Below are 26,580 nucleotides of genomic sequence, written 5' to 3'. Positions count from 1 at the left end.
CAGGGTGTATCCTGCCTTGATGCCCGATGACTCCTGAGATAGGCGCAGGCTCCCCGTGACCCGAGGTAGTTCGGATAAGCGGTAGAAAATGGATGGATGGACTTAGCTGAAAGAAGTCAAACACTGCACGCAGTGTCAGTGTTGCCAGTAAATTGGTTCTTAATAATCAAGCTGCTCCGGGTGGGATTCAAACTTAAATCAGGCAATGAGATCTTAATGGTAAGCAGGCGATTTTACCACAAGGCCACAATCTAACTCAACTTATGTGGACATTTCTTGAACTCGCGGGGCATACACACGCAATGAGGGCGGGGCACACACACGCAATGAGGGCCGGGCACACACACGTGTACTCCGAGCACATGGTGAGCTGTCAAAACAACCCCATGTGCTCGACAAAACCACTACACAGAGACGAAACGAACAAAACAAGCAGGTGATCACACCCGGTACCTGACACATCTATTGCCTTCTTTGTTATGTCTGTGTTTTTTTGTTATGAAGGAGCCATATTCAAGAAAATGTTAAGATGTCATACATTTCATGTGAAACTGCTTTCACCCATACACAGAGAACACATTTGCTGGTTTATTCTCTTGTAATGTGTGTGTAACACTGGCTCTGGGTGATATCGATGCTTCCTGACTGGTCAAACGTAGTAACATTTTTTTTGCACTTGAGAACCCAACTTTTGTATCCGTCTGGTGAAGCTTGCTATTCAGATAATACAGACTTCCCCTTTAAATAATACTGGGAGTTGGAATCTGGTTTGGAGCATATGGGGGAAGGGTGAGAGAGAGATAGAGATTCAGGGTCAGTCACATCGCATTGCAGGAGAGTCACAGTAGACTTGATCTATGTGTCACATTTACTGGAGGAGGTCATTGGAAGGTAAGATCCACTCGCTCAAAATGTCATTGAGCTTTGGTGAGATAGTCTGAATGGAGCGCAGACACAGATGATATGATCATATACCAAACAAATGAAATCGCGTACAAGTTCACCCCAAAACATGATTCTTTTAAATTCTGTGATTGAATTTATTCATTTGTAGATTATTAATTATTAGTTTAAATTATTACACAGTCTAAAAAAGAAAATAAACAGCTTACAGCTTTTATATGGGACTGTATGAGGGTGAACAAAGTCATTTTTGGGTGAACTCTCTTAAATGGATAGTCAAACATTTGTTTACATTCATGTCATTCTGAACCAGTTTGACTTTCTTTCTTCTGCAGTAAACAAAGGAAGATATTTTAAAGAACGTTAGTAACCAAACAACATTTCCCCTCATTGATTATATGGACATAAAACAATTCAGACATTCGTCAAAATATCTTCTTTTGTGTTACACAGAAGAAAGGGTAAAATACAGGTCACATACATGATGGTGAGTAAATGATGACAACATTTTTATTTTTACTTGAAGTATTCCTTCAACAAATGCAAATAATGCTTAAAGACCAACAGCTCAAACATTTTCTTTCTGAGTTAAATGTACTGTATGGATTCTAAGCACAAAAATGCACTCATTATTTATCCTCTGATGTGTTTCAAACTGGCTTTAAAGGAAAAACATCCATAGGGTAAATTTAATGAGATCTGTGCATATAAACGCGCAATGTACTGGATACACAGAGGCATCTCAAGCAATGCATTGTGTTAACAGAACTTCATTAAAAACATCTTAACAATATACAGACACACACAGCCACACAAACCAAGATCTGCAATCAAACGTGCCAGAGCTTATTTACACTGACATTTAGTGTGTGTGTGTGTGCGCAGTTTGTGAGCGCACATCTGTGTGTGTGCGCTTGCGAATGTACCATCCGTAACTAATGAGAAAGTAACGTCAGATTCAGCTGCTCAGCGGGTTGTGTGAACGAGGTCAGGGAACAGCACAAGCGTCAGATACTTGGATGCTAACAGCCCAGAGCTTGTGTTTTTGTACAAGGGCAGCTCTGGCCTTACAGCTGTCCTTCCTCTAGATAAAAGTCATCTTCAACAGCTCATTGTGTGTCGGCATTCATCCATCACACTAGTAACTGTACTTTAAGTTGCTACCCAGCGCTTATCAATTAATTCAGTTGGGGATTTAAAGGAATAGTTCAAACACAAAATCCCTGAAAGGTCCAGTCCCCATTCACTTTCTTTATATAGAACGAAGGGCACTAGAAATTCACATTTTCTGTTCTACAGATAGGGAAATGAGATTCAGTGCTACTAACTATCAGAATGCAATTGTTTCAGAAGCTATGGATGGATTTTTAATGACATGCGAGGGGGAGGTCTGGTTTTTGCTTAATAATCGGATTGCATGGAGAAGATACGAAATGAGACGCATTGAGCGATCGGCTCTATGTGAAATAACCTCTAATACTCAATTATAACCCAACGGCGCCATTAATAACCAACAGGGTGTAGCTTGAGTCTATACGTCAACTCTCATCTCCGTCTCAGACTTCACAAATCTGAAGCTGGCGATTACCATTCAGACAACACCATGCCCTCCCATCTGTCACTAGGAAAATTACATCATCATACGATCCATCTATCCATCCTGATGTCAGATGCCCGCTTACTACTGTTGATTGCAGATACTTTTGATAGGCAGGTGTTTATTTATGTTTTAAAACATAACACAATTTTACTACCGTATTCTCGCTGTCTTATAACAAGAATTTGTCGGGCCATTCAATATGCACACCCTTCTAGCTGAGATGTTAGAGGATGTGATCTGAATAAGGAATGGTGACTTGTTTGAGAAAGACTTTTACAAGAAGCATGCTTTTAATCTTTATCCCGTCTTAGATCTCTGATGTAGCTACTCTGTGAAGTCAGACCTCTAATGTCTTTGATATGTTGAAATGAGCTGAATGAGAGTGTGTCTCAGGGAGGTCTATGGATCCAGAAAAAATCTTCTTTATTCATGTACATGGCAGTTGCTCTGCTGGTACAGGACGTATTATTCAGGAGCCATGGGACTATTCGGTCAGAAAAGTATTATTAGTTGAAAGAATCTCAATTTAAAACAATTATACCTGCTTACGTTTTTATTTTAGAGGCCAAAGGAGGATTATTTTGTGGCTGTTTTAAAGGTCCAGTGGATGAAATTTAGCGGCATCTAGTGGTGAGGTTGCAAATTGCAACCGCAGCTCACTCCAGCTCTCCCTTTCAAAGCACTACGGTTGCTGACACAGAACAAAGATATCGTCACTTTTTCACTTCTTTACCGAAGGAGATAACGTTTTACGAAACGCGCTCCGTAAAGCAGTTTGTCTGTTTAGGGCTACTGTAGAAACAACATGGTGACTTCCATGTAAGTGGTCCCCAGGTGTATACAGATAGCTCATTCTAAGGTAAAAAAGATTGCTTCATTATGTAAGGTCTTTCTGCACCTCTGAAGACATACACTAGTCATGTATATTATATTGAGTTTCTGTTGCAGGTTCTGTTTGGACCTGTCTTTAAGTCAAGCATATAAATGCATACTGCATTATAAACAAATTCAAAAAGACAAATAACGTGACAGGAACTTTGCTCGCTTTTTGTTTTCCGTGATTAAAGCGTAGGCAGTAAAACAAAGGCACGCTTTGTGCCGTGTAATGTCATAAATTGTTGCCCTGCGTCCCACGTTTGTACTAAATGAATTTCCACAGACTTTCATCTTCCTGCTGAGATAAATGCAGAATGTGTTTGTGCAAGTTTGCCTGAAGTCTCATGAATGTTTTCTGAATGTATGGCAAGAAGTTTTGTATTTGCAAAGATATCATTTGTTGTAAAATATATTCATATTTAGCTTAAAAAGTTAGGAGGATAGCTGATAGTGTGTGACGGTCTTCTTATTTTTACAAAATGTAGATTCATTCAAATGACTTGATGTGAAAGTCTATTGGCAGGTTAGGTTGTGTTTTTTTGTTTGTCTTGTCTGTACATGTGTGTGTATGTGCGTGCGTGCACGCGTGTGTGTGTTATGAGATATTTATTTTAGTCCCTGAAGCAACATCAAACAGAAAAGATAATTGTTTGGCGACCGAGTCCTGAAAATGACATGTTGATTTCTTGATGTCAATTCAACATCTCCCTCTATTTTACATTCTCTTGTTTTGAACTGTTTAGGTTAATTGGAGAAGCTCAAACACAGAGAGAGAGAGAGATTTGGGTATTAATCTTATCTTAGGGGCATTAACTGTGATGGCAACATTATGTGTATGTCTAACAGGCAGTCCGATTGAAGCTAATCGATAAAATTGATGACATGGGTTGAATAAGTGATGCAAAATCAGTGCCAGAATCTGTTCATCATCCCTTAATAACCCTTAACGCTTTAAAGTTTCCAGAGCACGAGGTTTCATCTAGCATAACTTTACATTTATCTTGCGTAAGGATTGGCAAAGGCTATTTTCCATCCGAAGTGTAAATGTGTCTTTCGAGATCATTATGGGGCTAGAGATCATTATGGAGATGACTGCGCCATATTCTGACATCTCTGCGGTGAGGATGAAGGATCTAAACCTAATTTGCACATTTGCGTGTGTTTTTGTGCATGCCTCATGTGCAAGTTTCTTTTTGTGAAAACGTTATTCATTCTTTTAAATCGGGTTTACTACATGCTTTTATTTCATCATGTGTTCTTGATGTAAGAATGTGTGTTTTTGATATGTGAATTGGTTTCTGGGTTCATTGAGGCGACTTCATGGGTTTCTAAAGAAGATAAATTAAATGTGGAAATGAAAAGGTCTTCCATCATGCTGTGAATCCATAAATAGATTTTTTGAGTTGTGTGGAGTTCTTCCTTCTTTCTTCTGATCTGGGACCAGTTTTGTTGCATATCTCATGAAGAAAAAAGCTTGGGTATAGACAGCAAGGGCTTGTTTTAAGTCAGTCGTAAATACTGACTCCTGCCTAAAGCTGATATCACAGCCAAGTTGACCTTGCAGTTGCAGTAGTGTGATTTATACCGTAACAAAAGAGAACTAGAAGAAGAAAAGGAGTCTAATAAGGGTGCTCTTCTTATATCCAATGCTATTCAGGGTATACATTTTACTGGTATTTGTGCTCCTAAAATTTGATCCCCGGATGTGTGTGTTACTATTACTGAGGTGTGTTTGCAATGCAAGCGACTTTTGTGCATGCTCAGCTTAAGTTGGTTTGTAGATCACATATCCTCAAAACAAAATACTAAGGCAAAATAAAGGTCATAACAAATTCACACTGCACGACAAGGAAAGAGTACAACAAAACAACACATTTGCAAGTGAAAATGGAAGCTTTTAGAGAAATCTGTTTTAATGTTGTTCTTACATACCAATACTCACAAGAATTTAGCCTTAACATACCATAAACATAAATATTCTGCAGTAATGCCATGTTTCTGAAGCACTATGTTCATTTCAGGGTTAAAAGTGGCTGCAGGGGCTTGAACATATTATAACCAAGGGAAGCTTGGGTGCGGAGTAAAATGAATATTGATGGTTCAAAAATACATTTGAATGTAAGTGTTAAGACTTTCAACCAGGCTCCTAACTTGATGTGTTTTTTATGAAATGAGTGCTGAATGTGAAATATGAATTACTTAAAGATGCTTTACCCAGTTGGTGTGCCATCTGAAGATAAACATAACATGCTGGGATGGGAATGCACGCAGAGAAAAGTCAAGACACAATGGATGTACAGCCAATAAAACAACGTGATGTTGTTAAATCATGCTGCAGAGCCAAAAAACACACACTACACAAACACTCAAAAATGTGCACAAACACTCACAGCCCAGATAAAAACTTTCTTTTGTAAAATGTTTTTTTTTTGACCGTTTCATTTTTCTCTACGGTCCTTTCATTCTTCCATCTTTCTATCTTTTTTCCCCTCGCTCTTCTTCCTCCATCTCTCTTTCCTCCTCTATTCTCAGGAGTATCCGGTGCCTGAGAAATATCATCCACTGGAACCTGATTACGGCGTTTATCCTGCGGAATGCCACCTGGTTTGTGGTGCAGCTCACCATGAATCCCGAGGTGCATGAGAGCAACGTGGTGAGTGCGGCCCAATGCACCCCAACACACACGTCTGTGCCTATTCCATTTCTCAAAATACACAAACAGTGAGCACTTTATGCAGTTTTCCACAAAACCCACACGCCCTATCTATTGTCCAAACCATCTATTGTTCACACTCTCTTTGGTTCCCTTTCTTTTTCACACACATGTTCGCACACTCAGGTTTTAATCTTCCTCTATTAATTGGATTGAAAACCTCTGACCCCTGGAGTTTTATTTCTGGCCTTTCATAACCACTGTAGCTCCAGCGAGCACTGCTGTAGATGTGGGTGTCTGCGAATGCAAACAGTTTGGTCACCATCCAGCGTGCCTTCCAGAAAATTAATCACCATCCAGACTTCTGTGCTTCCTTTATCAACTCATCTGAGCCGGGCAATTAATTCAGCTACTGTCATGTCAATACCAGTCTCGAAGGGTCATTCCCAAGCATTCTGTAACCGTAAACACTTTATTTTACATCCAGTATTGGAAATAATGACATGCACGGGTCTCCGAAGGTATTAGAATTCGATTCAACCAGGTTCGACCTTGATACTTTATGTTTTGTTGTTTCCAAAGCATAGATTTGACCAATTTGTTTATCAGTGTTTCACGCAAGGACAAATTAATTGGCTCTCTATGCTTATATTGTGTAGTCGTGCATTAGTTTCACCTCTGAGTTGGCATACCACTGGAGAGGGATTTTTACAAGAAAGGCAAAAAACGTTGAGGAGTGTTTTAAAGTGAAGCGGTAATTAAACATTCCTTTAGGTCTTTGTGAAACAGCTCTGAACTAATTCTCTTGCTTGCTGTACGGTGAAAGGTTCAAAAAGTGAGTTGTGAAAGAATGACTGCTATGGACTTTGTACTACAAGAAGAATGAAATGAAAATAATGGGAATATCACTCGAAAATTCAAACTCCTTCCTCCATTTTACTCATCCTCATGTCATTCTTAACCCCTATGACTTTGAGACATCTCTGTGAAATTTCTCAAAATATCTTCTTTTGTGTTCCACAGAGAAAGTCATAAATTTTGAAAGACATAAGGGTGATGACAGAAGTTTTTTGGGAGGGTTGAACCGTAAAATTTCTCTTTGTCAGATGAAGCTGCATTCAGAAGATCTGGAATATAGCACAAAAACATGATTTTCACTTTCAGAAAAACCACGTGAATTTTACGTTTCACATGGGATTAAACGGGTTTCACATGGGATTTCACAAAAAATGTTCCAAGACTTTTCAAGAAGTTCCACTTCTGTGTTCGGTGGATGAAAGTCATGTGTTTGAAACAACACCAGTGTGAGTAAATATTGACAGGTTTGCCTCATTTTGCTATATGTACAATTCATTTAGACAATGCTCTTTTCTTTCCCAGTTTTTACAGCACAAAGTAACACCTTTTTTGTGAAAAATGGCACTTTGTGAAGAATTTACGATACAGCACTTGATGAAAGACATTGTTCGGTAAACAACTTTAAAATTAGCTATAAAGTTTGCACAGATGAATATAATCTCTGCACACTTATTAACTCTTGTCACACCATAGGCCTGTTAATGAAATGGGTTGTAAAATTGAGACATGCAAAATGCTTCAGAAATACTTCTGTAAACTGGAGGGCTTTACGACTCGGGGAGCTTTTAATTTTTATCCCTCTATTTCACATGTTGAAACAAAAAAATTACCAGAGAATATATGTAATGGACTAAGGACTATTAGCTCGCCCATTAATGCCTGGAAAATATGAGTCGACGGTAGTTTCTCAAGCCCACAATGCTGAAATAAATTTAGATTTTGTTTTCTCTTAAGGACTGTAAAAGAGTGAGAGGACTTTATTGTGAAACCAGTGGTTTGCAGCAATGCAATACTCAAGTGTGACCCCAGTGTTAACACAAGATGTAATTTTCAGTCTAGTGCTGAGATTGACAGATCTTTATCTTCTTATGGGAAAACATCCTGATAGAGCCTATGGATGAAATACGGTCTGAACAATAAAAAGAAAGGCAAAGTAAATAAATGGAAACGTAAATTTGAAAATATATACATGTGAAAATATATTAATGTGAGACATAAATACATAAATGGGGAAATACATACAATTAAATAAATAGAAAACAAATACAATTTATTTATGAAAAAATAACTACATTAATAATTATATGAATTAATTAATGTGGAAAATATAAAGAAATACATGTATAAACACAAATTTAATTATATGTATAAATTAATTTTGCTTTTTTAACATTTTCATGTAAATTCATTTTAATGTTTTATTTTTGCTTTTTTGCATTTCTTTATCTTTAGATTTATTTTTGTATTTTAAAAAAAAAATATATATATTATTTCAATGGAGCCAGTCATGGAGACTCTTTTTTTTTGTTAAGCAAAAAGTTAAAATAAATCAATGTCACAAATCAAACAAAATCTCTGATTCTGACCATGTTAAGTTCTTTGTATAAAATGTCAGATTTCCTTGCTTTTGTCATGCTGGGATAATTTGTAGATCCCACGCGTTATCATCTTATTATTTAAAAAGGCTAAATTGAAGCCTTTTGGACCCTGACAGTATGTGTTACGTATTATTTTCATTTTGGTGAAATGATTTTGTTTAATCTTACATATCTATGACATTAATTGAAGCAAAATTAATCAAATCCTGAGTCAAAGCTGTGTCTTAGTGGTCAGGGTTCAAGACACATATGACACAAATGTCCGACCCAGGTCATGCCCTCATACTCACGTCTTCCTTATCTATCCTATATATATATATAAATATATTTCAAAAATACAATACAAAAATGAATCAAATCCTATCCAACATTTTATACCAAATCTACACGGTTTAGGTTGGAGAAATATGAGTTGTTTTAGGAGAGCTTCAATCTTGACTGTGACCATCTGTAATGGGTCCTAAGAGGGGTATCACACTTCTGATGGTCCTGTCATAAGAACCTAAAATCCTCTGGCTTTCATCATACTTCCATCTGAATCTGCTCCATCTCAGAGGGTTGTTTCATACTCCCGTCCCTCTCAACCCATCTGTAATGTCAGCTCCCTTGAAAAAGCCAGGTTTTACCCCCCCCCCGCTTGTTATTTGAACTCAGCATCATTCAAAAAGATTAACACATATACACACGCATACCAAAGCTTTCATTTCCTAAAGCTATTATAATAAAACTGTTTTTAAAACAACAAAAGCTAACAAGAAGTGGCATAGTGATTTCCTCAGGCTAAATTGAGGGCCGTTTCTAAATATCTAACTGGATTTTCTATCCTTCTCATCTTGTCTCTCTCAGATCTGGTGCAGGCTGGTAACAGCGGCATATAATTATTTTCACGTGACCAACTTCTTCTGGATGTTTGGAGAAGGCTGTTATCTACACACGGCCATCGTACTGACCTACTCCACCGACAAACTCAGGAAGTGGATGTTCATCTGCATAGGCTGGTGTACGTATTGTATTGGTGAACTGATTTTATTCTTGCATATTGCAGAAACCCATATGCAAAAACTAAATCTTGTGATTTTAAAATGTTTGGATGTATTATGCTTCCAATTCTACAGTTGATTATTACTCTGATGAGGTCTAGTATTGGATCAGGTTTCCTTCTGAACTGTTGCAATAAGATTATGTGAATTGTTCTCATTAAAAAAGTAAACGGTATTGCAAATGAGTCACAGCCAAATTCTTAAGGCAGTACTTTATTAGGATGAATTAAACTGTTTGTGTAATGTCTTTGATATTCAAAGTAAATGGAATAAGTGTGAATTTGCTGCTTTCTCTTTTTTTACAGGTATTCCATTTCCAATTATAGTTGCCTGGGCCATGGGAAAACTCTACTATGACAATGAAAAGTAAGTTTGTCAATTGTCTTCACCTTAACTTTTTCCCTTTTGCATGTGTTTTACACACAGTTAAAGCAATTAAAGGTTAGATTTACTCCAGTTATCTCTGTCATCCACCACTGCTTCTGTTCTCTAAAAAATCGATCCACCATGAAGACAGCAAAACGTCTGGGGTCTGTATTGTATAATGCTGTATAACACCTGGTGCTCCCAAAATGTCCCTCTTAGTGGGATTGATCAGAAACCTATCTTTAATGTAACACTGTGAAATACTGTATATTAAACACTGGAGCTATGTATTCAAGAAATTGCACATCTGTATTGATAAACTCAATACAGAATCCAGCAAGCGTATAAACACTACTGTATGCTCCATTGCGTTCAACATCCTAAATAGTCAATTATAGAGAGTGTTTATCTGAAAGTCATTCATCACGATAGTGTTAGTGTTAGATTTAAAGACTGGACAGTGTTGCAATGTGAAAAGATTTGCTTTGCTATATAGAGGAAAATTCATTAATTAAAGAGTCTCTGGTAGCCGTTGTAACAGCTTGCCGGTCATGACCCTGAAATGGGTCGCTGGTCTGTTCATATTGCTTCACAGGCCGCCAGCAATACAACATTTTTTGAGAATGCAAATATGAAGTCCATCTAAACGTTTATTCGTGTGTGGATAGCAAAACGTGAGGAGAAAATGCTTTGCATATCCTTTGTTGTCGATGTTAAAAGCCGTGTGCACTACTCCACAGTGTTTGGCCACTTTGTGGTAACCAGCAAAATGAAACATTAAGCAATATGGACAGGTTACATCACATACCCTCATCCTCGAAAAACTATGGACACGGGTTAAAGAAAATTTGACCCAGGCTACATTAGTAGGCCATATTGGTAATGTGCTTGGTTGTCATTTGATAATGCGGTAAACGTAAAATGTGTGCAGTGCTGCAGTAAACATGCACATTTCCAAACTTGAGGTTGGGTGTATTTTAACTTGACTGAACCTGTACATCTGTTTTGCTTGAGCTCCACAGGTGACACCATTTTGCCATTCCGTCTCTCTCCCTTCGTGTGGATTTGACACATTCAGTCGAAACAAAGTCAGATTAAACTCTCAACTCGACTGAAACTGTAAAAGCGAACTGGTACACATCTGCCCCAGGGACTGCATACGTCTAACTCCTCCTCGCTTTGCTGCTTTTGAGAAAAGTTTTCTTTTAGATTTTTCCCCCCGTGCATCTGATTTAATCAGTTAACAAGACTTGCTTCTCTAAACAATAAATACATGTTTGCTTGCAAAATCTATTCACACGAGTGTTATATGAATACACAAGGAATAAAAGGGGTCAAAATTACAACAGCTCACCTGAGACAAGCCAGAAGGAGCCATAGAAATGGGTCTTTTACATGCTCGAACAAAGACATGTTTCATTTCAGATCTGATTGTTTCTCTGCAGATGCTGGTTTGGGAAGCGGGCTGGCGTTTACACTGACTATATTTACCAGGGTCCCATGATCTTGGTTTTGCTGGTGAGTCACAGCACAGTAATTACATGAATGTTTCATGAGATTTGCTGTGTGGGGGGAACTGAACAGACTTTTCTTATATATTTATTTTGTTCTGTCACAGGAGGCTTTATGTGTCGTCTATGATTTATGTGTGCACTTTTGTAATGAGAATTCGTCGCGTGATACATTGTTTTTTGTTTTTTTTCCTGTAGATTAACTTCATTTTTCTCTTCAACATTGTGAGGATACTAATGACTAAATTGAGGGCCTCCACAACTTCAGAGACCATTCAGTACAGGTGAGACATAACGTCAGGTATTCTTATTGGTAATTTTCCTTTGTGTGTGCAGGCGTTATGTTTGTGTGTGTGTGTGTAAAAGAGAGAGAGAGAGAGAGAGAGAGAGAGAGAGAGAGAAGGGACGAGTAAAATGAGTGGGTAAATGATTGATGTAATGAAGATAGAGAAAGAATTTTGTGTGCGCATACACAATGTTCAAATTCACTCTATTTACAGTATGATTAATGTCTTTGACAGTGCCAGTTAGTGGCCCATGGCAAATGCAATGCAAACTGCCTATACTAAATTCTCCCCAATGTCATACTGTTGAACTCATTGTGTTTTGGCCACTGACAGTGTGACTCTGTGTAACATTACTCAGACAGCACTTTGGTTACAAATTAATCATATTTTGCTTACAATTAGTTCCTTTATGGTGTCCAATTTAATAAAATAATTTGCCAATCTCAAATAAGATGCTGTCATTTTCATTATAGATGATATGGAGGATATGGTTCGCGACATTTCATTTGTTCATGCATGTGAAAAAACATTAATAGTAAGTCTTATCAACATGCTTTCTATGTATTTCCAAATTATTAATTGTTTTTTCTTTATATCTACAGTATACTTTTTTGGTCTCGAAACTCATTTTGGGTTATTTTCAAACCCAACATTGGGTCAAAAAAGACAAACCCAACAGTTGGGTTAAATTATCCAGATTTTTTTTATTTGATTGAATAGTAGGTTAAAACAATCTAGGTAATTAATTTTCCTAGTTTATTATACATAAACTAGGAAAAATATTTCAAATGTTGCCTCAGAAATAAACTGTTATGAGTTTAAAGCACAAAAAAACAGAAGTAAAGAATGTGCACACCTATTGCCAACAAAACACAGACATATGACTCCGGCATCTTTTAGCGCTGGAACTATTACATCAATCAGTTTCAAACGATCTCCAAATCCAGTGTTATATCCACCGTTTATGTAACAATCCTCATCGAAATGCAGTGAACAAACACAGCTGAACATCGCGAACGCAGTGCTCTCTCTCTCTTGCTCCAGCTGGTTCATGTGAACGCATGCTCCTTCTTCCCCTCTCGCTGGTTGATGCATGGGCGTGCATTTTTCGTGAGAATTGTCCGATAAGGGACTAAGAAAAGTTGTTACGTAAGGGAATTTCATGTTCGAAAAAAACTTTCCGAAACCTAGAAGAACATGTCAATCATGAGAATTCAGCACATTTAACATTGAAAGAAGTCATTTCTTGAAGATAAGAGTTAAGAATACATAATTGTATAGCTCATTTGATTCCATAAATGTTGTTCTCTAATACAGTATATTTAATTTCTGTGCTACAAGTTTCCCTTTTTATCATTTAATTTTGTTATCATTTTTCCTTGTCTTCGGTCATCACAGGAAAGCAGTGAAGGCCACACTGGTTCTTCTGCCTTTGCTGGGCATCACCTATATGCTGTTCTTTGTTAACCCTGGCGAAGATGAGATTTCACAGGTCGTCTTCATCTACTTCAACTCCTTCTTAGAGTCCTTTCAGGTAGGCAAACAGATTGTTTAGTTGCGTTTAACCCAGATATCTCTTCTTATCTTCTAAAGGGGATGACAAAAACAGATGGGCTCAAACCAAATGCACAGCTAAATGTTGTTGATTTGAAAATTCCCAGTTTGTTTCCTAAAAGTACATTTCTCACAGAAATCAACCGTGTCCAAAGCATGCAAGGTTAACTGCCCTGGTTTTGCCCCATTTGCTTCCTGCCGTGACACAGAGGTCTCACGCATGTTGAATCTATGTTTTCCTCGCATTCATCTTCCTCTCACAGCTGTTCCACATCACATGGGAATGACCCCGTTCATCTGTGGGGAAAACCGAATGCTGGTGTACTCATATTATGTAAACATGTTAAACTCATGCTGAGGAGAGATTTCATGAAACTATTGCATGCGGTGTTACGTGTTAAGATTCACTAACCACCCGCAATTCCCTTTCTAACACAGGACTATGGATAACAAATCATTGTTTTTTTCATACTGTAGTTATGTTTACAAAGACAATGATCAAATCCAATACAGAATATTAATTTCAAATGTTTTAACTATTTGTATAGATTGTTTCACTAGACGCACACACATGACCTCAAGTTAACTTCCTGTCTTTGTTTGGTTATATAACAATTTATTAGATTTAAATTATATTTTACATTTTGTAAAATATATATTTTATATTGATTTATAGTAATATTTTCTTGCATATTAATTATATTAAATTAAATGAAAACTATTCACAGTTGTTGATTCTTTTAGGAGGTCAGCCAGAAGTTACGTTTTGGCCACATAATGTTTGTTAATGTTGTTGCCACTTTATTGTTTGAATATTTGTTGATGCATCTTGACAAATTATAGTAAAAGGCTAGAAGATGGTTTACCTTTTTAAAAAGCATTATACATTGGAATCTGTGATACATTTGTAACATCTGTTAGGATTGACTTCAGTGATGAAATGAAGACAGGCCTTGTATTTCCTTTTTGAAGGTCACACAGAAATGAGATATTAACATTCAGCCCCAGCCTTATGTTAATATAACCTTGACATGAAATTGATAGATTTATGATTGATATCGGGGCTCAAATTGTTCCGGTGACATAATTACTGTGTCATAATAATGACTTTTTATAAGTTTGATTTCATTCAGACAACACTTAAAATTCACATTAATCATCATATTAGTTTCAGTCAACATGAAGTCACAAGATAAAGCAATGCTTCAATTTGACCCATTCTTTCAATCTCTTTGCAGGGCTTCTTTGTGTCGGTGTTTTACTGCTTCCTAAACAGTGAGGTAAGAAAAGCTAATTTCCGGAAATCCTTGTCCCTTTTTCACCCTTCATTGTTGTTTTCTCCCTTATCATTAAAATGTTTTTGAGTCTTACTTCTAAACCTGTCTTTATGTGATGAGTCTCGGGCATCTCTTACTGATGGGTTCTTTGAAGTGCGACGCAAACAGACTGAGTTATTCAGGCATTGCAGATTCCTTCTGCCATAGCTGCCCAATGAGACATGCCCTAAAAATAGAATCACATTGAGACCCCCTTTAACTCTCAGTTAACCCAAAACCTCCCCCCTTGCAGTCCGTATCTATAAAACGATCCGTTCATTAAATATTAATTGCTCGAAGGACTAAAACTGGCTTCTATTACATGCCCTTTTAAAAGGACAGTAAATCTATGGGAATTCCAGCCAACATATACCTCTTCAATGTCGAGCCCGGAGCGCAAGCAAAAACCCACCCTGCGCATCATGTTGTTCTCCAGAGCAGATGTGCTTACGGTTGTTGAAAGTGGATATAGAATCCGCTTAGTTTGGGCTGTTTTGATTGTCATTTTAGCCAGTGAACAAGTCCGAGGGAGGCAGAAAAGTGTGGGTCTGAATCTGAGGTCACCCTGAATCAAAGATCGATATCAGAATACACAAGCAAAGCAGAGAAGGGCAGGGAATACAGTATTGCTTAAAGTCAAAGCGATAGTATTGATCTGTTCCCGGTACATATGAAAAGGACTCCACGCTGTCAGACGCAAGTCTTCCAAAAAACACAGATGCCATCATCACTTTGATAGTTCAGAGGAAGTCTTTAGCTTGACACAGTATGTTCAGAACTGAAAAACAGCAGTACCAAGTTACTTCTGCGTTGACACACAAACGTAAGGCTTTACTGGAAGTCAAAGGAAAACAGAGAAAGGATCTGGCTTGGAAGCGCAAGGGTATAAAAGATAACAAGTTGAAGAGGCTGTTATTGAACCAGTCATTGGGTCATTTTGTCTAGGTTTGTTCAAATTGCTCATGGGCTGACACTATTTAAAGGACAAATACACACACAAAAAAGAAATCCTTTAAAATCTAAATCTCGCATAGCTTTATGCTGTACATATATATATATATGTATGTTATATATGTTAAATGTGGCAAAATTGAACTCCGCTCATTACCCATTAAAAACCTTGGCATTCGTTTGTGTCACAATACACAAGAACGCTCCTTTTATGTTTGGGAAAAAAATGACCCAAAAACATCTTTTGTATCCTGTAACGGTATATTGGTATAAGTATCCTGGGTGTATTTTTAAACCAGGAGACCTGAAAATAATCAATAACAAAATATATTTCTATGATAGTTTTTGTTTTACTTTGTTTTATTCCTGATATTTTATTCAAGTATTATGTAGGTACAGTGCGAGTAAAAATGAAAAAAAAACAATTTAAAGTCCCCCTGAACCGGAAGTTTTTAATTCTGACGCATAAGTGAAAATGGAATTTTGAATGAGAAAAAAAAATTGTGGGCGTTAGGGGTTGAACGAACCATAATTTTTCTTCGGGTGGATGACGTCAAAAAATAAAAATAAGAGCTTGGAAGGGAGTGGTCAGTAAGACACTCGGACTTCCATACACAGCACCTCAGTGACACAGCAGCCAAAATGAGAAGCATCTTTATTTCTTTCATGCTTTATTAAACGGGAACAAGTACAAAAATAGGCTATAATATAAGGCTTTACCTACAAGCTTTTGCAGCTTCAGAACAAATTGTGAATGTTGCGGACGAAAACAGGACACATTGTGAAAGATGCGTGCAGAAGCAGGAAAAGATAACATATATTATTGCCGGGAGTGTGACAGAATCCCACTGAACCGGGTGGCAATAACATCCGTCCAACACACAGGTCCTTGGAACAGTCAGCAGTCTTCTTAAAGGTACAGTGTCAAAAAAAAAATCACATGACCCGTGACTAGAAGACATCAAGCTTTAAATGTCGTGCCAGAGCATTAATTCAGACTAATTTGTCCAACACCTAGTGAGCATGTTTTTTTTTACTGCAAGACTGACAATTTAAGGGAAAGAGTTAACGGATGCTCTGCCCAAGCATCTCATTTACGTCCTTTGAGATGGTGTAACTGACTGTCACTGGCGAGGAAGAACAATGTCTCAGGGAAACAAATAAAAGGTGCAAAAAGTTTAATATTCAAAGGGAAGTAACAGGAACAAAAAGGTGAATCCAAAACAGGGTAATCCAACAGGGGAATAACATTCACGGGAACAAAACAGGAACAAAAGGAAATCCTCAAAAAATCTCTATGGAATAAAGAGAATAATCCAACAAGTAACATACATCCATCCATCCATGGACCAAGGGCAAAAATCCAACACAGTTACTTAATACCAGACAAATGCTTGAACTAGATCTTAGACAGAACAGATAACAATGTAAAAACAGGTGATGGGGATGAACTAATGAGGAACAGGTAAAAACAGTCAATGATGAGAGAGCGTGGGAAAAGTAACGCCTTTGGGCAAAAACGGGGAAAACAAGACTAGAGGGACAGACAAGAATGTGACAGATGGGTAGTCACTAGAGGGCGGAAGTGCATTTTCAGATTTTAACTGAAGCCATGAGTTTTAATAAGAGAATGACCCACATTGGTAAGCTATTTACAACAAACCAGTGGTTCCCAACAGGGGGGCCCTAGCAGACTTCCAAAGGGGCCTCAGGATTACTAATAATTAAAAAATGTATTAAAATAAGCAATTTTTCCAGTTAATAACAAACTCTGAAATATTTTATTGGGTAGAAATTTTGAGTTTTTGTGAGAGGGAGGGGATCTTTTAAATATTGTTGAATTCCGTGGTGGCCTTAGAGTCAAAAAGGTTGAGAAGCCCTGCAATAAACTCTGCAATATTTCATGAAATACATGGAATTGCATTTTTAATATCTCTGGGACTTTAAATTTGAGTAAATGATCATATATTTTAACATTTGTGGGGGCAATATTAAGCTAAATATTGCTCAAATCTGCACATAATAATAGCGTTTGTATAGTAGTTGAATAGAACTGCTTTCAACCAAATATACAGTATGTTAAACAGTATATGTATATGTCTCTTCATTTAACATTTTGCTGATAATCCATAACGAAACTCGTTGCTTGATTTAAAAACACATATTCATCGATGAACCTTTAAATTATCTTCAGACGTATACTGCCTCTGTTATAATGATGAATGTTATGATGTTAAATGATGATATTACACGGCTCATTGGAATGCTTGATTCTGATTGGCCAGTCTCGACATTTGCAGGTTCGGTATTTCCAGATAACAACCTCTCAAAACTAACAACACGCGGTAACCCGGCAAATCAGCAAATCATTTTGACAGTTTTTCTTGACAAATGAAATATAAATATGTCTTTAAATAACAGATACTGTATGACATTACAAATTATTAAATCAAATTGCCTGCTCGTGACATTTGAATGTCGTTTCTTACCTTTAAACCGAAAGCAAGCTGCTGTTCCTAACGGAAGATCTGCAATCAGTAAAAATGAGCTAATAAAATATTTCAAATTCACATTTCATGTCCAGTTTTATTTCAAGTAGCCGTACAATAACCGGTTGTTATCAGTGAAAAAAGCCCCTTCGGTGTGAAACAAGACCATCCTCTTTGCGTCAGGTCCTGATCACTCTGTCGTGGCTTATTTCTACGATGGCAACCGGGTGCCTGTACATTATCCCTTACTTAATTAGCTTTTTCGTGCTTGTGTGACCTTAAATAAACATTCATGTCAGGGATTATTTTCAACGAATTCAAAAAACTGCATTTTTACTCGGCAGTCTCTGACCCAAAGCCCTTCACGCTTAATACAGAGAATTAGCAATGCGGGTAGAGTACACATCTTTCTCAAAGCGAAGCTTCAAAAGCACATTTGTTGTTTGAACTGTTCTATTTAACTCCTCTAGATTGGTTTTTGATCGCCGGATATCAGTTTGACCCTGTGTGCTCATCTTTTGAACCTTTCCACTTGACACAGAACACATGAGCTATGGTGCTCTCTTTTGATGTGACCTTTGAACCTCGTGGAAATAGGAAACTTATTCATGCTTTTTCATGAGCTGCTGTGAAATATTGATAAATCACTTCAAGTTACTCTAATCTGGCTTTGGGTAAATAAATTGTGACTAATAAATAGTATAATTGACTATGGCTTTCATCTACTCTGGCTTTCAACTAATTTTAGTTCTTAAAGCAGATCAATATGAAACGCCTGATATAGTGCAGATCTGTTCAATGTAGCTCCGTCTCTTGAGATAGTGAATCCTTCAGATTATTAACAAGCCAACAGATTTATTTCAATGTATTTCAGAGATATTTCAATGTTTATCCGCATGTGCAGGGGCTCGTGGAGTGTGTACTGGTATAAATTCCACCACACACTATTGTTGACACAGGTTTTGGCAAATGTATTGTTTTCGAAGGCTTTCTTGCGAACTGTATTGAATGCAGTGGGATGGAGAAAAGGTTTAAATTGTTTAGTCAGACATCAATCTCATTGATTTGTGGACAGTGAGGCTTTTTAAAGGCATTCGGTCCGTCTTTCTGAGGGCCATCACATTGATTAAGTGAAACACCCTCCAAGAATTACTGTCTTAGATTATGAATATTTTCATACATATTCGGCTCAACCACTGCATCTGGTTACCTCACCTGAATTTAAACAGTTTTGGGCATTATGGTTGTTCTATAGACTGTAGAAATGTTAACCTTCTGACAGCATCGACTGAGGGGAATGCCATAGGTTTAGTTGTTAGGGAGAGAGATGTGAGGTCGCTATGGTGCCACACTTTTCATTTTTGGAACATTATCCGATAAGTATAATAAAAATGTTATATCAGTGATGGATGCAGTGTTGTTTTATCAGCAAATTTATTTTGTAAATCACAACAATGCAATTTTGCACCCCACTGTATAATTTATTATCATTTTTATGTGTGGGCAATCTCTCACCCGGTGTCTCTATTTTTCTCTGTCTCTGTCATCACTCCTTTAAATTAAACCTGTTTTCTTTGACGCGCAGTCCTCTATACACACACACACAGTCGCTAACACATAGACCCACACACATTCACACATCTTTATTTCCTATTTCACACAAACACGAACATCCCCAAAGACACACACAAACTCACACTCTGTTAAGCCTGTGGCATGTGTTCGCGAGTGTACAGCCAAACGCACAGCCGTGCAAAGTATACTTCCTTTCAAATCCTACGCGTACACACAGGTTTTGACGGATGCGTATTTTGACATGTTGCAATACCTCTCTGTACCTACAGGGGTCAGGTTTTCTTCTACTACCTTGAATCGAATTTTACAAATACCGTCTCTTTTCCTTATCATGATTCTCAACAGAAAGCTTATAATTAGGATTTATATCTTGAGCTGTTGGTTTGATTTTGTTGAGTTTAAAGACATGCTGACTTGGTTTTGCTTGACCTTTTAACCATTGTCTATTTCATCCTTAGGTGCGGTCAGCTGTGCGTAAGCGCTGGCATCGCTGGCAGGACAAGCACTCCATCCGGGCACGCGTGGCTCGGGCCATGTCTATTCCTACATCCCCCACCCGAGTCAGCTTCCACAGCATCAAACAGTCGTCCGCTGTCTGACCTCAGCAGAAGTGATGTGTTCCTTTTCGTTTCTTGTGTACCATCCTCAGATAACCCTCCACACCTTCTCCAGAACCCAGGGATAACAGCTAAGGGCCAAACAGGGTATGATCCTCCGCTGAAACACACATGAACAACAACTGTGTACACAGACAGTAAAGGCCGCCTCCTGAGAACGCAAGCACTTGTGGTCTTATTCAGAAAGGAAAGATAAAGGTGGCACAGATGATGAATACATACAGTCAGGGTGTATTTTGTTAAATGGCCAAAGTTATAATACACATCCTCCTCTCATCCTGATCACCCGATAGAAGAAATTATTCCTAACTCTTTTCCAGAACTCGGATCGGATTATGATAATATGGAAGACAACATGGCCAAAAGTGCAAACATCACATTTTTGGGATGAGTCAGTGACCTTCAGAATCTAAACAGGAGCAAATCCCAGGAGCTAAATTGTGGAAAGCGTCTCAAATTCACAGATGCTGTTATAGCACCAAAGAGAGGACCAACCATGTATTAATGCGTATGGTTTTGGGAATGAAAGTGTGTTCTGGTGTCCACATATATTTGGTGTATTAGTTGTAGGTGTTAGTTTTAATAGAATCACATAAAAAGACTAAAACAGCCGTTTTCCGTTAAAAATAATTGGAAACCTGACTGATTTCAAGAAACTGCATATGTCTCGGATTTCTCTGTGAACGCTCTTTATCGATATGGACTGTTTTAACTGGATATGACCGATGTAAATATTACAGACTTTTCTTTAGGTTTTTCAGATTGTGATTATATATTTTTGTTACACTTTCCTTGCTGCTCTATGGTGTCCAAATGATTGCAAATAGTGATCCCAGTCGTTCCCAAAAACCCATCCGTGATAAAAACTCACCCAACATGGAAGACTCAGCGCTTTGAAATTACGAGTGAATCTATTGCTGTATTGTGCAATTCCTTTGGGACAAAACGTTGTAAACAATTTCTACAAAGATGAGCGGTATATGTTGATGTTTCCATGCTTGTTTGCATCCTGGATTCAAGGATCTACGAACCCCAGGGAAATAAGGAAGGAAGCTCACAGGAACAGAAGACCTTCCCAAAACACTCTTGAGATGGACGACCCACAAGCTAAACCGCAACGCATTCTTTGAAATATTGGGTCAAGAACAACGCTAGATTTATCTTGCATTTGAAGTGAAGCAGGCGATTGAATGTATTCAATTATCTGTTTCTGTGTTCACACTTTTATTCAAATAATTCTTATATTTCCAAGCAGAGATGATTGGGACACAAGATGCCTGATATATTACAATCAAGCTACATTTTGACATTTATGTTAGTGCTATTGTTATTGATGTCATAGTGTTAGGTGTTGAATTCTGGACAGCAGGGAAATTGCATATTCTTAATCAATATTTCTATCTTGTTCTTACGTAAAAATGTCTAAATGTTTTTTCCTAAACAAAATCTGGTAACAATAAGGTGCTATTAGTCAACATTAGTAAATACATTAGCAAACATTAGCTAACAATGAACATTTTCATTTTTCCATATTTATTAATCCTTGTTGATGTAAGTTCATGTCAATACAATTATTCATGTTAGGTCATGGTGCATTAACTAATGCTAACAGTGACAACGTTTGATTTGAATAATGTATTAGTAAATGCTGAATTGAACATTTAATGCTGTAGAAGTATTGTTCATTGTTAGTTCATGTTAGCTAATGCATGTTATTAAATAGCACCTTAATGTTAAGTGTTACCCAAAATCTATGATGGTTGAGTCAAATATGGACATTTTCTGGGTTTTCAATGCTTGGGTTCGTTCATATTTTACCCAACAGTAGGTTGAAACAACCCAGCATTTTTTAGAGTGTGCTTAAAATCAGGACAGAAATACTGATCATTGTTTTTGCAGTGGACCATTTGTTTTTTTCTCCTAAGCCTTTTCTTTGTGTGAAAACGTCTCTAAATTAACGTCTTTTGTGGTTATCTAGGAACATATTCTCCATTTCATTGCCCCATCTAATGTCAGCTTCAGCAAAATCTTTTTCTACCCAATGAGTGAGTCAAAACAGTTCTTGAGCTTATTTTAACATCCATCCTTGTGCTGAAATTCTCACTAAGCCTGAGCCACCAATGACCGCCTCCTGTAACCGCTCTCTGCTGACTCGGCACTAAAACGCAGATACGATGCCTTTTGTGCTGCATGGATTCAATCAATCACATCTGATAGGGATTGAAGGAGAGCAAGGTTAGTTCAAAAAACTGACTCAGGACCTTCATATGCTTCTGTGCTCTCTGACCTTCTCAACACACTTGTGCTTGAATTGTATAAAGTCTTCAGCATATACAGCTTTAAAGGGATAGTTCACCCAAAAATTTAAATTTTGTCATCATCCTCTTGTCATTTCAAACCTGTATGTCTTTTTTACTTTTGCAGAACAAATGTATATATTTAAAAAATATATTTTGAAGAATTTGGGTGAACTGTGGTACTGTTTTGTATGGACAAAACCAATGCAAGTAAATGGGAACCGCCGTTGTTCGGTTACCAACCTTCTAAAGATATTTTCTTTTGTGTTCTGAAGAAGAAAGTATTTTCATTTTTGGGTGAACTATCCCTTTAACATGCACTTCATCCGTGCTTTTCGTTGACATGTCTAGAATCGCCATATGTATGATATTCCCATATAGTTGTGTACATACAGTATGAGTGGTACTAAGCTCGCATTGTGGAGTTTGCTTTTTCTGAAAAAGACCAATCTCGTGTTTCTGCAAGTAAACAGGAAAACACTTCTGTATTAGTGTTTTAGTATGGTACTTAGACTAATACAGTGTCTTGACCAGGGGCGATACACTAATGGTGTGTTCACACCAAACGCGAACAATCTGACGATCTTTATCACTCGCGGAAAAAGGTTGAGTGGGGCGAGCTGACAAATATTTTCAACTTGCACGGAAAATGCAATTGATGCATCAATCAGTTTGCATTGACTTCGTGTGTAATTTACTCACGCAAATCGCTTAATTTGCGTTTGGTGTGAACCCAGCATATGTTTCCAGCATTAAGTAGTTTTCTCTTTTATCGAGGAAAACTAAAACATTTCATTTTCTCTATCACTGTTTCATCGCACTTACTTTTCTGTTAAGCAGTGTTACTATTTTGCAGTATTACGATTTAAAAGGCCTGTAGTGAAATCCAGCCAAAAATGTCAGTGATAAAATAAACAATTATGACATTCCATTCACTCCAGTTAAAATAGCAAACATGATTCAATCTCTTTTTAAATGACTATTTAAATATTTACAAGGAAACTAAAAATAGCTTATCGCTGAGTAGCAAAGCTCCAAGATGCAGCAGTGAGAAATATAACGGAAAGCAGAAGAGCTTTGCTTACACGTACAACTTTAATTGTGTTTGCCAGTAAATGTGAAATACTGTCACCTTGGGTCAGATTTAGCAGTGCTGGCCTTAGGGCTTCATAGCACAGACGTATTACATTAGCCTTTGCCTCACTATTTAAAGCACTTTAATAGTAAACAGCTTTCACAATTGAAACCGGGTTACAGGTTAAAATGCCCTCTAAGGAGACATATATAAATAGTATATTATCTAAATTTGTGACATGTGTAGTGAATTAGATGTTTGTTGGAGCTTTAGTGTCCATAAGTGTGTGCAGTGTCTCATCTATTCATGCACTACAGTAAGAAGATAATTCCATGTATTTTTGAAATAATTATTCATTTTAATATGGAAAAGTAGCGATACAGTTTTTCGATCGAGAACATTACACGTAGATTCTAATTGCAGATTTTACTAATGTTCAGAACTGAGGATTTTTTAATCAAGCTCTTATTTCATGATAACATATGTGGGATTTAACCCAAACTCTTTCTGCAACTTTTATGATATGAATGATACATCGTGCTTGTTGAGGGGAGGTGTGCTGTCACTTTTCTAGTCAGATTTGCTATGTTGAACATGAGGAGGATAAAAACGTAAAAGAAAGTCAAAAGAAATCCGGTTGTTTTAAGTGGGACTGTGCTGTGAGCTCTTTTGATTTCTTCCTAAAACTAATGGACAAGGGCGAGCACTGCTTCCGTTCTCTTCAGAAAGCCAAAACCCAACATGATTTTATGGGAGAACTTAACATTTTACGTATTGGTGGATTTGAATGAGAATCAGCCAAAAAACATACGATTAAAGGAGCAATGTGGAGATTCTAGCGGCATCTACTGGTGAGGTGGTAAATTGCAACCAACGGCTCACACCCCCCTCCCTTTTGAAGAATTTTGGCAGCTTTGACAGGACAAATATGTTGTCGCATTTTCGCTTCTTTTCTGAAGTATATAGCGTATTCACAAAACGTGATCAGTAGACTAGTTTATCTGTTTAGGACTACTGTAGAAACAACATTGCGAATTCCGTATAAGGCGACCCGCAGTATAGGTAGATTGAAATAGCTCATTCCAAGTAATAACAACTTTACGCTGTATTATGTAAGATCTTTATACACATCTGAAGACATAGTTATGTATATTATCTAACATTTCTGTCAATAGATCCTCTTAAATATTACACACAGCACCTTTAATAGACAAAAGCATGAATGAAGGTCCACACTTAAACTTAATATCACTTGGCGAATGCAGATTGAAATACATCTTACAAATGAAATCATACGAATTATGCACCAAGTGTTTTGCAAAACTTTGATATTTTTGCAATTCCAGATGGTTATACTATGGATTTAATCTAAGATTCTGTGGCCTCTATGTAGTAGCCTACTATTTTCTGCTACTGAGTAATTTGATTTATCCTTCCTTTTTCATTTTGGCTTTTGATTGAAACGTTGGTCACGTGACCACCATACAATAGCCATCATATATCATTCCATAGCAGACGTTGTCGTCCATACCAGCGGGGTTCAATCCGGTTCCTCAAACATGCCTTAAAGATACACAAAGACAGTTTCTTCTTATGATTTATGATTTATTGATATACTTCTAATGCACAAAAGTAAAGATTCAGACTCGTTCTTGGTCAGGTCAGGTTATGTATCCTGCATACAGAGCTGTGAGTTTTCAGTATTATTTTGATCTGTTAATGTTATCTCTTCTGTAAGTGGAGTAACGTGGAGAGTGCTTTTCTCACCCCTTGATTCTCAGAAGCAACACTGCTGTCCGTTTCCTTATTTATTTTGCTCTCCAAAGTCATGGCATGTAGAGAGGGGCAGAACAAGTACATGCGTGGTAGCTCTATTTGTAACACGATGTCAATAAGAGTTCTTTTCGGGTATTTCTGTTGTGTTTAGTCGCTCATGTGAAAGTGTATAAAAAGAAAGTATTTATTTATAAATATATGGCACAGAAAATATATATTTATCTCACTATTTAAATAAAGGTCAGAATACACAAGCCTGCACACGTGACTTATGTAAGTATATCCATTACATTAATGTCCAGAATGGGTAAAACATGTAAATGTGTCTTGCTTTTTCGTGAATCTGTGAGACAATCTTGCCATTTTCGGTCATATTCTGCAGAGCTTCGAGAACATTCTATTTATTACTTTTGTTTCTCTTTCATTTATGACTATGTTTGATGTTTGAAAGAATTTAGGAACTGTACAGAAATGTATATGAATCAGCTACACAAAGAGTCAAATGTTGAAGGCATATGGTACTGTGCTGATCAAGATGTGCATTAAATAGTTTTTCCTTTTCTAAAATGTCGTGGTATGTTTACATGCACACATGCTGTCCTACAGTAGGTCGAAAACACAAGTCACCTGCAGGATATCAAGTCCTTCGAAAGGTGAAAGCTATTGAGTTTGAACCCTTACATATGTCATTACATCACCTTTGAGAGGCATGTATAGAAATGCTCTAATCCTTCTTTATGTTCAATTGACATATGATCTCTTTGCGGACACATTTTGTTGAGGATAAAAGTTCTAATCTTGACAAAACAAAGCGAGGGGAAAAACAATCTGTCAAATGATAGTGAAGTATTTGTTTTCCTTTTCCATTTAAATAGCTTTTTGTCTGGTTCATGGCTCAAAATAGCATCTCTTCAGTTTTACCTACATACTCAGGTTCCCTGGGTGTTTCTCGTTATAATGAAAAGCGCTCTATTATTTTGACACCTTTTTCATAGGGGGTGCTGTAGCATTTCACTTCCCTTGGTTTTCACGTCTACGGCGTACAAACAACTGGTTTGGATTCCTGTGCCAAAGAGTTGCATGCCTACCAGCTGAGACCATCGATAACAAAGTCCGCCTTTAACTGAATCCAAGAACATTCAGATGTCCTTCAAGGTATAAAAGCACCCTAAAAGGCCGACCTAACAGAGGTACGTCGCTTTGTGCGTCACTGTCAGCACAATAACTATAAAGCCAAA

At 37.4% G+C, this 26,580-nt stretch overlaps 1 protein-coding gene across 1 annotated transcript in view; it reads left to right on the top strand.

Moving 5' to 3' along the window:
* crhr1 (corticotropin releasing hormone receptor 1) overlaps positions 1-25,903 on the top strand; it is a 100,395-nt gene extending 74,492 nt beyond the window's left edge. The window contains exons 7-14 of the mRNA XM_056753183.1: positions 5,912-6,032; positions 9,335-9,488; positions 9,834-9,894; positions 11,340-11,412; positions 11,604-11,689; positions 13,091-13,226; positions 14,485-14,526; positions 20,036-25,903. Coding sequence (XP_056609161.1) covers positions 5,912-6,032; positions 9,335-9,488; positions 9,834-9,894; positions 11,340-11,412; positions 11,604-11,689; positions 13,091-13,226; positions 14,485-14,526; positions 20,036-20,176 — 814 coding nt within the window. The 3' untranslated portion in view covers positions 20,177-25,903. The remainder of the gene's footprint in view (positions 1-5,911; positions 6,033-9,334; positions 9,489-9,833; positions 9,895-11,339; positions 11,413-11,603; positions 11,690-13,090; positions 13,227-14,484; positions 14,527-20,035) is intronic.
* The last annotated feature ends 677 nt before the right edge of the window (positions 25,904-26,580 follow it).

This window comes from Triplophysa dalaica, chromosome 7, assembly GCF_015846415.1.
Source record: "Triplophysa dalaica isolate WHDGS20190420 chromosome 7, ASM1584641v1, whole genome shotgun sequence".
NCBI lineage: Eukaryota > Metazoa > Chordata > Actinopteri > Cypriniformes > Nemacheilidae > Triplophysa > Triplophysa dalaica.
This window is presented reverse-complemented; position numbering and strand designations above follow the sequence as displayed.